The sequence below is a fragment of the Aquarana catesbeiana genome, linkage group LG01, assembly GCF_042186555.1.
Source record: "Aquarana catesbeiana isolate 2022-GZ linkage group LG01, ASM4218655v1, whole genome shotgun sequence".
Classification (NCBI taxonomy): Eukaryota; Metazoa; Chordata; class Amphibia; order Anura; family Ranidae; genus Aquarana; species Aquarana catesbeiana.
Window position 1 is genome coordinate 530,963,905 of NC_133324.1, and position 14,820 is coordinate 530,978,724.

Here is a 14,820-nt window from a genome sequence, read left to right on the forward strand (position 1 = left end):
CATTGTTCTAAAAACACACAAATTAAAGGAATTTTTTCCCAGCTCTAGCAGCCAGTGTTAGTTTCGTCAAAAATTTTGTCAGTGGCCTTTTTACAATAACAAAGATGAAACAAAAAGTACACCACGTTTCCGTCCACTGACAAAAGCTATGATCAAAATCAATTCCGTTTTTGTTAACGAACGGAAACTAAACGAAAATGTGGGAGGGACATTTACCTTCGTGAACTTCTGGTTTCCACGGAGCTCCATGCTTAGCAGTTAGCACTGTGCACTATCACAGGCCTCCTCAAACCACTGTCCAGAGCAGCACTGTGCATTAAAAGCCTCCCGAAGAGAATTCCGACTTGCAACCATCTAGAGGAGAGGACTGAGTGTGTACATTACAGGCCTCCCCTCAGACCACCATCCAGTGCACTTTGTGCATTACAGGCCTCCTCTAACCTCCGGCATCCAGAGCACTGTGCATTACAGGCCTCCCCTGAGACAACCATCCAGCACTGTGCAGCATTACAGGCTTCTCAGACCACCGTTCCAGAGCACTGTGCATTACAGGCCTCCCCTGAGACAACCATCCAGCACTGTTCACCATTACAGGCCTCTCAGACCACCATCCCAGAGGACTGTGCATTACAGGCCTCCCCTCAGACTACCATTCAGAGCACTGTGCAGCATTGCAGGCCTCTCATACCACTGTCCAGAGCACTGTGCAGCATTGCAGGCCTCCTCAGACCACCATCCAGAGCACTGTGCATTACAGGCCTCCTCAAACCATCCATAATGGCTAAATCTGTATAAGTGAATTTGTTCAAACCTTATTACCATAAATAAGAACATATTAGAATTTTTTACTCCAGGAGTATATAATAAGTTTGGAAATTCTACAGAAATGCTTAAATAATGCATTACAATTTAAAATGGAAAAGCCGCGCTTAGATTAATAAATAAATAAGTGAATAATTAAATAATAACTCCGTGAAAAAATAACTAATAGATAAAGTGACAGGGGATTATAGCGGTGCTAGAGTAAAAGGAGTGAAAATGAGAAGGAGATGTAAAATTACAAATATTTTATTTCACAATATTAAATACATAGAAAAAGCAATAAAATGATGAGCCACAAAAAACATATATATTGCGTGTGACCCAAATACGGTAGGGTGGGCCAGGTGGAGATGGCCTTCGAAGCAAGGGCTCGGTTTCCTACATGTTTCACCAAGACATTGGCTTCCTCAGGGAACAAGAGCTTTTTGCAATATAAAAGGATCTGAACAACAGACACCCAGGGGAGGCGCGACAAAGGACCCCCGGATGGGGGAAGGGGAGGCTGCACCGTATTTATGCTTGCAGGGGGTACATAGAGAACACTTTTTATTTAAAAACAAGTTGATTGGTAGAGGGGAGAACGCCTGTCGATGGATTCAAGGGCAAACGATTGGTGGAAATGTTAAACAGTGATCCAATGAGCTATTTGCAAGGCATGTGACTGTCACCGAACAGTGTTCACATGATTTGCATGGGAGTGAAAGATTAAAAAATAGCAGGGAGTTAATACGTCCTAATAAGCCCTTAGCAAAGCATGTGGCTATCAGGGATCAGTATTGACAAAACTGCCATGAAAATAACAGATTGAACGATAACAGAAAGTAGATGAATCCTTGATAGGATGTGCAGAGCGAAAGCAGGCGTATCCCTCGTCCAGGCATTCTCCCCTCTACCAATCAACTTGTTTTTAAATAAAAAGTGTTCTCTATGTGCCCCCTGCAAGCATAAATACGGTGCAGCCTGCCCTTCCCCCATCCGGGGGTCCTTTGTCGTGCCTCCCCTGGGTGTCTGTTGTTCAGATCCTTTTATATTGCAAAAAGCTCTTGTTCCCTGAGGAAGCCAATGTCTTGGCGAAACATGTAGGAAACCGAGCCCTTGCTTCGAAGGCCATCTTCACCTGGCCCACCCTACCGTATTTGGGTCACACGCAATATATATGTTTTTTGTGGCTCATCATTTTATTGCTTTTTCTATGTATTTAATATTGTGAAATAAAATATTTGTAATTTTACATCTCCTTCTCATTGTCACTCCTTTTACTCTAGCACCGCTATAATCCCCTGTCCCTTTATCTATTAGTTATTTATTACTTTGGGATGAGGTGCCGTATCCAATACAACCATCTAGCCACACCTGCACTTTTTCATCCGTGAAAAAATATCTGTGAGAAAAAATTCTTAGTGATAGGAAACTAATAAAAGTCCCAAAAAAAAGGAAAAGAAAATTCAGAACAATTCGACTGTCCAATTAATAACACTCGGTGATTGAATGAAGCAAAATATATTCCCAACTGATGAATGGCATGCTTACCAGATAGCAAGCCAAATCGAGCAGGTGGCTTGAATCCAGCCTGGGCCTTTATGAAACCGGTCACAGTAGGGTGTGGCAATTTTCATTGGCGTGGAATCCACTGAAAATTAACCCAAAAAATATAATGGCAACATAGCGTAATACTGACATACAATTTATAAAAATAAAAAAGAGTGACACTCACATAGTGAGAGGAATAAATATCATATAAAACACCCAGTGTTTGAAGACAGCAGATGGCACACAAAGGCCTCTTTGCCAATAACAAATATTTAGTGCAAATCATGCAGGTATGTGGATCCTCGTGAAGAAAACAGTGAATACACCAGCACCACACGGGGGGCCTGCTTACCAGATGATAAATAATAAATAGTGAATCTTGTAATCTTGTGAGGTGTCAATCGAATCTACCAGTGAAGGGGTTAATACGTGCACCAAAACCGCATAAAAAGCCTGCTTACCAGATGTCAGACTTTCGATGAGCAAATTAACTTATCAACCAGATGAATTGACCAACTAATGGAGAGAGCGATATACAGTGGGGACGGAAAGTCTTCAGACCCCCTTAAATTTTTCACTCTTTGTTATATTGCAGCCATTTGCTAAAATCATTTAGGTTCATTTTTTTTCCTCATTAATGTACACACAGCACCCCATATTGACAGAAAAACACAGAATTGTTGACATTTTTGCAGATTTATTAAATAAGAAAAACTGAAATATCACATGGTCCTAAGTATTCAGACCCTTTGCTGTGACACTCATATATTTAACTCAGGTGCTGTCCATTTCTTCTGATCATCCTTGAGATGGTTTTACACCTTCATTTGAGTCCAGCTGTGTTTGATTATACTGATTGGACTTGATTAGGAAAGCCACACACCTGTCTATATAAGACCTTACAGCTCACAGTGCATGTCAGAGCAAATGAGAATCATGAGGTCAAAGGAACCGCCTGAAGAGCTCAGAGACAGAATTGTGGCAAGGCACAGATCTGGCCAAGGTTACAAAAAAATGTCTGCTGCACTTAAGGTTCCTAAGAGCACAGTGGCCTCCATAATCCTTAAAAGGAAGATGTTTGTAACGACCAGAACCCTTCCTAGAGCTGGCCGTCCGGCCAAACTGAGCTATAGGGGGAGAAGAGCCTTGGTGAGAGCGGTAAAGAAGAACCCAAAAATCACTGTGGCTGAGCTCCAGTGATGCATTTGGGAGATGGGAGAAAGTTGTAGAAAGTCAACCATCACTGCAACCTTTCACAAGTCAGGGCTCTATGGCAGAGTGGCCCGACGGAAGCCTCTCCTCAGTGCAAGACACATGAAAGCCCGCATGGAGTTTGCTAAAAAAAACACCCGAAGGACTCCAAGATAGTGAGAAATAGGATTCCCTGGTCTGATGAGACCAAGATAGAACTTTATGGCCTTAATTCTAAGCGGTATGTGTGAAGAAACCCAGGCACTGCTCATAACCTGTCCAATACAGTCCCAACAGTGAAGCATGGTGGTGGCAGCATCATGCTGTGGGGGTGTTTTTCAGCTGCAGGGACAGGACGACTGGTTGCAATCGAAGGGAAAGATGAATGCGGCCAAGTACAGGGATATCCTGGATGAAAACCTTCTCCAGAGTGCTCAGGACCTCAGACTGGGCCGAAGGTTTACCTTTCAACAAGACAATGACCCTAAGCACACAGCTAAAATAACGAAGGAGTGGTTTCATAACAACTCCGTGACTGTTCTTGAATGGCCCAGCCAGAGCCCTGACTTATACCCAATTGAGCATCTCTGGAGAGACCTAAAAATGGCTGTCCACCAACGTTTACCATTCAACCTGACAGAACTGGAAAGGATCTGCAAGGAGCAATGGCAGAGGATCCCCAAATCCAGGTGTGAAAAACTTGTTGCATCTTTCCCAAAAAGACTCATGGCTGTATTAGATCAAAAGGGTGCTTCTACTAAATACTGAGCAAAGGGTCTGAATACCATGTGATATTTCAGTTTTTCTTTTTTAATAAATCTGCAAAAATGTCAACAATTCTGTGTTTTTCTGCCAATATGGGGTGCTGTGTGTACATTAATGAGGAAAAAAATTAACTTAAATTATTTTAGCAAATAGCTGCAATATAACAAAGGCTCCACGATTCACATGATGTAATTGGGGAATCCCAAGAAAAATGAAATAATGGCAAAATAGTGTGATACCATTACAACTAGTTTATTAACCACTTCCCGCCCGGTCAATAGCATATTGACTTCCGGGAAGTGGTTGCGTTATCCTGACTGGGCGTCATATGATGTCCAGAAGGATAACATGCCGGGGCGCGCATCGCGGCGATCGGGGGCGGCGTGTGTCCCTCGGACACAGCGCTTCCCCGATCTAGGTAAACAGCCAATTTTATTGGCTGTTTACCCTCGTGATTGGCTGTGTCAAAGTCACAGCCGATCACCTATCACAACAAACTCGGCGGCGCGCTCCGTGCGCGCCACCCTCCGTGCGCGCCGCCGAAGGCATGCAGAGCAGGGATCGAGGAAGGAGAGTGTCCCTTGGACACAGCGCTTCTCCGATCAGGGTAAACAGCCAATGAAATTGGCTGTTTACCATGTGACCGGCTGTGTCCGGCTGTGTCCAAATGTAAACATTGAGTAGCGGTTACCATCTGATCCCTGCTCTCTCCTCACACACCGATCATGAGAGGAGAGAGCAGTGATCAGTGAGTGAAATCAGTGTCCATCTGACATTATTGTATTGTACTGTGCACAACACGGGCCCCCCCAATAAAGAGGACCTGTCACACAGCCCACCTGTCAATCAGCCCATCTGTCAACCAGCCCATCTGTCACAGGCCCACCGCCATCGGTACCGCCACACAGGCTACCAGTACTGCCATCGGTACCACCACCAGTAACGCCACTAGTACCTCCATCAGGCCCACCATCTATACTGCCACACAGGCCGCTACCAGTATCGCCACTAGTGCCGCCATTGGTACCACCACCACCCGTACCACCGTCAGCACCGCCATCGGTACCACCACCACCCATACCGCCACCTGTAACGCCATCCCCACCTGTACCGCCATTGGTACCACCACCTGTACCGCCATCGGTACCACCACCACCCGTACCGCCACCGGTACTGCAATCACCACCTGTACCGCCACCACCACCTGTAACGCCATCGGTACCATCACCACCTGTACCGCCACCGGTACCGCAATCACCACCTGTACCGCCACCACCTGTACCGCCATCGGTACCACCACCACCCGTACCGCCACCACCACCCGTACCGCCATCGGTACCACCACCCATACCTGTACCGCCACCACCACCTGTACCGCCATCGGTACCACCACCACCCGTACCGCCACCACCACCCGTACCACCATCGGTACCACCACCACCACCCATACCACCACCACCCATACCGCCATCTGAACCACCACACAGGCCCGCCACTAATACCTCAATCGGTACCACTACCACCAGCAGTACCATTACACAGGCCCACCAATAAGCATTGCCATAATGTTCCAAAGGGTTTAGACACCTAAGGAGGAATATGAGATTCTTGCCATGTCGGATGATGAGAGCAACGGGGAGCTCACATCATCTGGTTCGGAATACGAGCCAGTGGAGGATAGTGGATCAGAGTCCGAGTCCGCGGAGGAAACCGTCCCTCCCAAAAGAATGAGATCAGGACCAAGATCAGGACCAAGATCACGAGATCTGCCCACCACCAGCAGCGCCAGACCCCAGGAAGAGGAGCCCAGTACAAGTACTGGAATTACCCGCCCAACCCGAAGAACCCAGCCCCAGTGCTACCTTCCCGATGCCCTGGCAAACCCCTTATGGTTGCCTGCCAACTCAGGATCCGCTATCATCCCCCTTTCACCGCACAGCCAGGTGTGCAGCCCGACACTACAAAATTTTCTCAATTCGATTATTTTTCTTTATTTTTCCCACAAGATTTTCTGCAGAATATGGTGGATCAAAATAATTTGTATGCATCCCAATTTATTGCTGCCAACCCCAATTCTTCCTACGCCCGCATGTTCCAGTGGCAATGTGTCACACTGGATGAATTTAAATAGTTTTTGGGCCTAACTTTCAATATGGGGCTTACAAAAAAGAACGAAGTCCATGCATATTGGTCCACCAACCCCATCCAGCACATGCCCATATATTCCGCTGTCATGTCCAGGACAAGATACGACATGATTATGCGTTTTCTCCACTTCAATGACAATTCACAGTGCCCTCCCCGAGATCATCCCAACCATGACAAATTGTACAAGATACGCCCCCTAATCAATTCCTTTTCCCAGCGATTTAGAGAAGTTTTCATCCCAGACCAAAAAATTTGTGTGGACGAGTCCCTCATACATTTCACTGGCCGACTGCACTTCAAGCAGTATATACCAAGCAAGAGAGCCAGATATGGGCTGAAGTTAAATAAATTATGCGATCGAGCCACTGGATATGTCTTCACATTCCTGATCTACGAAGGCAAAGACTCCCAGCTCCAGCCCTGTGACTGCCCCACATATATTGGAACCAGTGGGAAAATTGTCTGGGAGCTGGCATACCCCCTGTTTGACAAAGGATACCATTTATATGTCGACAACTATTATACCAGCCTGCCCCTTTTTCGTCACCTTTATAGTAAAAAAACCCCGGCCTGTGGTACCTTAAAAAAAAAAGTAATGGATTCCCACAAAATGTGTTAACAAAAAAATTACAAAATGGAGAATCGGCATTCATAAGGAACGAGGAGGTGTTGGCCATGAAGTGGAGGGACAAGAAAGATGTCCACATCCTCTCTACCATCCACAATGACACCATGGTGGAGATCCAAAGAAGACGCAGCCCCATTGTAAAGCCCGAATGTGTCCACGACTACAATATGTATATGGAGGGGTGGAGTTAAACGATCAGAAGCTACAGCCCTATTTATCAAACAGAAAGTCCTGTTACTGGTACAAGAAAGTTGCCTTTCACCTGTTTCACATGGCCCTTTTTAATTCGTTTGTCTGCTACCAAAAAGCAACCCAAAACCAACAAGTCACCTACCTCAAGTATATTGAAGATATCGTCACTGCCCTCATTTACCAACGAGGTCCCACCCCAGGAAGCAGTCACTCGGATAATGTGAGTCGACTTCACGAGCAACACTTTCCCTATAACATTCCCCCCACAGAATCTGGAAGAAGACGCCAATTGAAATGCTGTGTATGCAGCAGAGGAGGAGTAAGAAGAGATTCCAGCTATTATTGTCCCCAATGTCCCTCCCAACCTGGCCTGTGCATCGGAGATTGCTTCATAAATTATCATACATCCATCCAATATTAGTTCCCTGTATTATTACCAGACTGCCATTTCCCCATTTGCCTGCTACCATGTTAATTAACTGACCCTGACCTGTTTACCAACGATGTCTTTGCTTGCCGATTTAATTTAATAGGTGGTTGAGAAAGGAAATGTGCAATTTATGCTTGTTAAACGCATGAAAGTGCTACTTCAATGTTGGGCCTTTGTATGTGGCCAGGCTGTGTAAAAGCCTCACACTTGTGGTATTGCCATACTCAGGAGGAGTAGAGGAATGCATTTTGGGTTGTCATTTTTGCTACGTACATGCTACATGTCAGAAATATCTTATGAATGGACAACTTTGTGTAAAAAAAATGCATTTTCATTTTTTTTCCACTTTTTTCAAAACCTTCTGGAAAAAAAATGAACCGTTCAAAAGACTCATTATGCCTCACAGATTATACGTTGGGGTGTGTGCTTTCCAAAATGGGTTCATTTTGTGGATAATTCCATTGTTCTGGTGCTCCAGGGCCTTCAAAACTGTAATAGGTGGTTGAGAAAGGATATGTGCAATTTATGCTTGTAAAACGCATGAAAGTGCTACTTCAATGTTGGGCCTTTGTATGTGGCCAGGCTGTGTAAAAGTCTCACACATGTGGTATCGCCATACTCAGGAGGAGTAGAGGAATGCATTTTGGGTTGTCATTTTTGCTATGTACATGCTATGTGTTAGAAATATCTTATAAATGGACAACTTTGTGCAAAAAAAAATGCATTTTCATTTTTTTTCCACTTTTTTCAAAACCTTCTGGAAAAAAAATGAACCGTTCAAAAGACTCATTATGCCTCACAGATTATACGTTGGGTTGTGTGATTTCCAAAATGGGTTAATTTTGTGGATAATTCCATTGTTCTGGTGCTATAAATATAAAAAAAGTGTAGCGCTAAAAATTATACATAAAGTGAATAACAAAATATTTTTCTAATATTTGCAAACGTCCATCATATACGTTAGTGAATCATAGTCCATCATTCTGTGAAACCATTGTGGTCACCATGTGTATAAACGACTAATTAGTGACAATACCATCACCAAAATGAATGGAGGCGTACCAGAAAGTTTGAACCCAAAATAGCATATGCTATGTGGGTCAAACAAGCTTTTATTGCCCACTGGCAATAGTGGGGACGCTGTGATGATCAGCCGAAATGTGCAATTTATGCTTGTAGAATGCCTGAAAGTGCTACTTCAGTGTTGGCCCTTTGTATGTGGCCAGGCTGTGTAAAAGTCTCACACATGTGTTATCGCTATACTCAGAAGGAGTAGCAGAATGTATTTTGGGGTGTAGTTGCAATTATGCATATGCTGTGTGAGAGAAATAACCTGTTAATATGACCAGTTTGTGTAAAAAAAAAATCTTAATTTTCCCAAGAATAGTGGGAAAAAATTACAGCTTCAAAAAACTCACCATGCCTCTTAGTAAATACATTGGACTGTCTACTTTCCAAAAAGGGGTCATTTGGGGGGTATTTGTACTTTCCTGGCTTGTTAGTGTCTCAAGAAATGAGATAGGCCTTCAGGTGAGATAGTACATCAGGTGTGATCAATTTTCAGTGATTGGCACCATAGTTTGTAGACTCTATAACTTTCACAAAGACCAAATAATATACATTAATTTGGGTTATTTTTAACAAAGATATGTAGCAGTATAAATTTTGGCACAAATTTATGAAGAAAAATGACTTGTTTGCAAAATTTTACAATAGAAACTAAAAAAAAAGTATGTTTTTTTCAAAATTTTCGCAGTTTTTTTGCTTATATCGCAAAAAATGAAAAACCCAGTGGTGATTAAATACCACCAAAAGAAAGCTCTATTTGTGACAAGAAAATGATAAACATTTTGTTTGGATACAGTGTAGCATGACTGAGTAATTGTCATTCAAAGTGTGAGAGCGCTGAAAGCTGAAAATTGGTCTGGGCGGGAAGGTGCATAAATGCCTGGTATTGAAGTGGTTAAAAAAGAGAATAACACTTACAAAATGCACTTGATTGGAAAGCGAAAGAGATAAAAACAATGCCGGCCGGCAACAAACGAAATCCCGTCCTCCTCACTGGGACGACGTGGTGACGTCAGCACGTACCTCCCAGACGCGTTTCGTCATAAGATGACGTTTTCAATGGGGAACGGGCAGCGTGCTGAACAACCACCTTATATATGTACACCAAGCCTCACTTTGAGTCCCGCAAAGTGAATTTCAAAGCATCATCTTAGGTGTGGGCGCAGCCAATAACTACCATTACAAGAAGAAAGGGGGACTATTTAACCATTCTAAGGCTAAAAGGTGGACCATTCTTCTAAAATAAGAAAAAAGGTTCTTTCATTTATAGATCAATACAAAAATAAATTAAATAAATAAAAATATGGTTGAACCAATCACACAAGATAGTAAATGGCTGTTAGCACTAAATGTTAAACCAGTGCAAAAATTATAAAAAAACATAAAAAATATGAAATATAAAAAATATATGAAATATAAAATATATATAAAAATAACTAATTCATTATCTCTATAAAAATTTGTGATATCTCTATAAAAATAATAAAATAATTATATATATCTCTCCATGAATGGAGAGAAAAAATATTCCACTATTATATGGATATATAGATATAATGAATAAAAGGACCAATAGAAACCTCTATTGGGACTCAAAACGACCCTAGATGTTAAAAATTATCAATGAAGGCATTAACATCTACATCGACATTTAATCCATAGGGCATATAAGTTCTGATCCTATGGATCCAAGACATCTCAAGTTTGGAAATTTCACGCACCACAGAGCTCCCACGCCAGTGAGGTTTGTATCTATCAGTCCCTAAAAAAAGGGTATTGGAGGGGTCTCTATTGTGCACTAAACGGTAATGTTTAGAAACCGAATGGTTCCTGAACCCAGTCAAGATATTGGTAATATGCTCATTGAGCCTAACTTGAAGGGGGCGTTTGGCCTGCCCAATATATTGCAAGCCACACAGGCATTGCAACAAATATACCACACCAAAGGTGGAAAAAGTAATAAATGGGGTAATAGTGTGCATCTTACCAGTACTTGTGGAGACAAAAGTCTGGGTTCACCTATACGTGCAACTATTTAAGGAACAGACCCGACATTTCTTACACTGATAAAAACCTGTTAGCTGGTCAAAAAAAGTAGTCTTATTCACTGGGGGGTCTAATATATTAGGGGCCACTCTATTCCTGAGTAAAGGAGCTAAACCCATTAGATTTTAATCGACTAAAATGATTTCAGTCAACTAAACTGTAGGACGTTTTAGTCAACTAAAATGTACTGCAGATTTAGTCGACTAAATACGACTAAAACTAAAACAATTGCAGATGACTAAAATGGAACTAAAACTAAAATGGCATTTTAGTCAAAAGTCTAAGACTAAAACTACATCGAAATTTGCTGCCAAAATTAACACTGCTAGCAGCAAAGGACAGGGTTCCAAAATCACATAGTTCTGATGTCAGTGAGGACAGCTCTCTGGTACCAAATTGGAGGAAAGGGACACTCCAGTATAGGGGAACAAGCAGAGCTGTGGATATCAGTCACACGCAGTGTGCTGGAGTTCTCCTCCCTTGTCACCTTTTTTGCTCTTCTGTTAAGAAAACCTGTCAGAAGTGACTAATGACATTAACGGAGGAATGAGGCTGAGAGAAATCACATTCTTTGGATAGACACAAGTGCACAGTATAGAATAATATGCATTGTTCATATTTCGTTTGATGTTCACAACCACTTTATGGTCTTTTTTAACTCAGGGCATCCTCTAGATTTATCCAAAAATGATAAAACCAGCTTGGCATGCTCTAAATTGATCCCATAGGCCAGCATGCTAAATTTCATGCTTTGAACATGACATTTTGAAAAGGGGTAGTAGAGGCTGAAATAGCAACAGGGAGCCTGTTGCAAATCCCCATAGGGCAGGGGTCCCAAAGTACCGGCCCATTTACAGCCCGCGGACTGGTTACAAATGACCCGCAGGCAGGGCCGATCCTAGGATCGCCACCGCACCCAGGCGCCGCAGAGGAGGGGGCGCCAAAGTGCCTGTAATTTCAGGTGAAGTGGCGTCTCTACGGGGGAACAATCGCTCCCCCCCAGTTTATTCCTTGCCCCTGCTTGTGTCACATGTGGCAACACGCAGCGGCTGGAAGCTTTCTCTCTCCGTCTCCTCTCGCTCGCATGCTTCTGCAGCCCAGCGCACACAGCACAGGAGAGCAGAGCGGATCCAACCATCGCCCCGCCCACCTAGGTACTGATGATCGACCTCAGAGGCTGTGTCCGGCCCCAGATCCAGGGTCCTGCTGCCACCCCAGGACGGAAGATTTTGGCGTTCTCAGAAAATGTTATGCATGGAGCAGAGCTATCCTCTGCTCCATGCTTAAAGTGGTTCTAAAGGCAGAAGGTTATTGTATCTTAATGCATTCTATGCATTAAGATACAAAACCTTCTGTGTGCAGCAGCCCCCATAATACTTACCTGAGCCCCCATCTTGATCCAGGGATGTTGCACACGAAAGCCTTGGCTGTCCGGGCACTCTCCCTCATTGGCTGAGATAGCAGTGGGCACCATTGGCTCCCGCTGCTGTCAAAGTCAGTGAGCCAATGAGGAGAGAGAGGGGGTGGGGCCGAGCCCTGGCTCTATGTCTGAATGGATATACAGAGCAGGGGCTCGGCTCGGGTGCTGCTAGCAAGCTGCTTGCTGTGGGGGAACTTGGCAGGAGGGATGGGAAAGAGCACGAGGTTGGACCAGAGAAGAGGAGGATCTGGGCTGCTCTGTGCAAAACCATTACACACAGCATGTTTGTTATATTTAAACTACAACAAAGAGACTTTAATATCACTAACATTTTCAGTCCCTATTTTTTTAAGCTTAAACCGGTCATAGATGGGGCGATTTTCTTTCCTGCAACCAAGGGTTGCAGGAAAGAACATCGCTCGATTCCCACATCAATACAGACAGTGTTGATGGGGGCATCTCCCCCATGGAGCTATCTATTCTCCCAACAGGGGGGAGGGGGGAGGCACGGGGAGAGCCATTCTTGCCAGGGGAACACACAGTGATTAATGCTAGCAGCTATAGCCGCTGTTAATAATTGCATGAAAAATCCAACAGGCTGGTTGTACCCAAGTTGACCTTGCTGAACCGACCAAGATTTGAGCTGTTTATGGCTGGCTTAAAGAGGAACTGCAGTCTGCCCACATAATTTGTAATCAGATTTGCCAATCTGAAGCTTCCCTCCAACCACTTTGCATATTATTTTATATATACTGTGATTCTGTACTTGCCAAATATGCTGCAAAAATTTCCCTCCACTGAGTCTGGCTGCAACTATTTTAACTGTGGGCAGCTGAAGCTGCTGCCTGTTCACTTCCTGGATTTACACAGGCACACAGAGGCACACCTCCAGCTCTGCAGCCCTGCAGCTCTCATTGTCCCTCTTATGACTCCCCCCCCCCCCCATCCTGGCAAACTCTCACGAGAGTGAGAGAGAGAGATGTGCATGATGTCATAAGCCTGGGCTTTTTACCAGACAAGAAACAGGAAGTGGGCTGTATAAGGTATTTACTGGCAGAAAAAAAAATGTTTTACTATCCAAAGCTAAAACAACAAGGGCAGAAAATTCAATAGATGGAAAGTTGAAAAAATTACTGAAGGTCCGCTTCAAGGAGCCTAGCTTCCCTGTATCCAAGGTGTGTCAAGGTAGGTCACTACCCTTGTTTATAAATTACTTTTAGATAACACACCACAGTAATTCAGAGTTTGTGGTGAATCTTGAATAAACAGATGTCTCACCTTCTTTTGTTCTCAGTGTGTCATATACTGTACTATACATATACTATATACTATAGTCAACATATAGCTTTGGGGAAAAGAATATTACACAGAGATCCTTATCTTAACTCAGCAGGACAATCTGAATCACTTACATTTCAAAAAAATACGTTACCAAAACATACAAATGACATCAGTTATAGCACCATCATATATGGTTTTAAGATGTGTATAGAGACAAATACTTGCCTTGTGTGCTAGAACAGTCTTTTCTATTATCACTACGCCTAAGTCACACATTTTGTGTGCTTCATGAACGCATGAATTTTATGAATTCAAAGTCAAATGTAGATCAACTTTTATGTCATACAGCAATTTTAGAAAGATTTGACTGAGTAGAGCTAAATGCTAGTACAGGACAATAATTAACAACACAGAGTTTACCTCCCTAAGCTAATGATCTGAGAATAGACTACAGCAATTACTTGAGGATGGATTTAATGCTGCAGAAAAAATGCACTTATATATAAAAACTAGTTAAATTTAAGTATTGTTGACTCTAGTAACCAGTCAGCACAAAAGAATTGAGTTTAGAGAACACCAACGCTTTGTCATTTTTAGAAATTAATCCACTAAACAGTCGCACCAGGAACTTTATAGTTTGTAGTCAGTGTCTAAAATGCTGTAGCTATCTATGTTACAGATTGTTACATTTATAGCAAGAACTAGTTGTTTGCACAGCTTTTTCTCTATATAGAAATTCTAGTTGTTAAGGTTACTGTCTTGAAAATTGACATCTGAAATATTTAATCTCTATTGCCAACAACAGACCATAAAACTTACCTCTGTTGGAGAAATATTAAATACCTCTGCAACTTTTGCATAAAGTTCCTTGACATTAGTGAAGCCTTGTATTCTACCAGTATGGCTGCCATGGGCCAACTGAGTGTGGAAAACCAGTTTCGGTTTGGCTCGTGTAGGGTGAAAAGCTGATGGCTGGGCCTGTGGTGACTCATCTGGCATATTTGGTTTTGTTTCTTTCAACTTGCCAGTTGTTTGCCTGGGAGGACTGCAATCTTTTTGATCAGTATCCACTCTGTTCTCCATGAATCCACTTTCCAGGTGCTCTCTCTTTTGCTGCTCTTCTTCTTGGTAGGTGCAACATCACCTCTTTGACAGAAAGGTATGTGATGGGCACAGTTACACAGCTAAACCTGGATAAATAAATAATAGATTCAACCTTCCTCACTTCAGATTGTACATCATGTAAAAAGATCCCAAGATGAGAATAAAGTAGTAATTTAATCCCATGGTTCATGTTGC

General features: G+C 43.0%; 1 protein-coding gene across 1 annotated transcript in view; it reads right to left on the minus strand.

Moving 5' to 3' along the window:
* Window positions 1–14,520, minus strand: part of GIPC3 (GIPC PDZ domain containing family member 3) — a 1,176,710-nt gene extending 1,162,190 nt beyond the window's left edge. Inside the window, exon 1 of the mRNA XM_073612321.1 lies at window positions 14,341–14,520. Coding sequence (XP_073468422.1) covers window positions 14,341–14,520 — 180 coding nt within the window. The remainder of the gene's footprint in view (window positions 1–14,340) is intronic.
* Window positions 14,521–14,820: the final 300 nt, after the last annotated feature.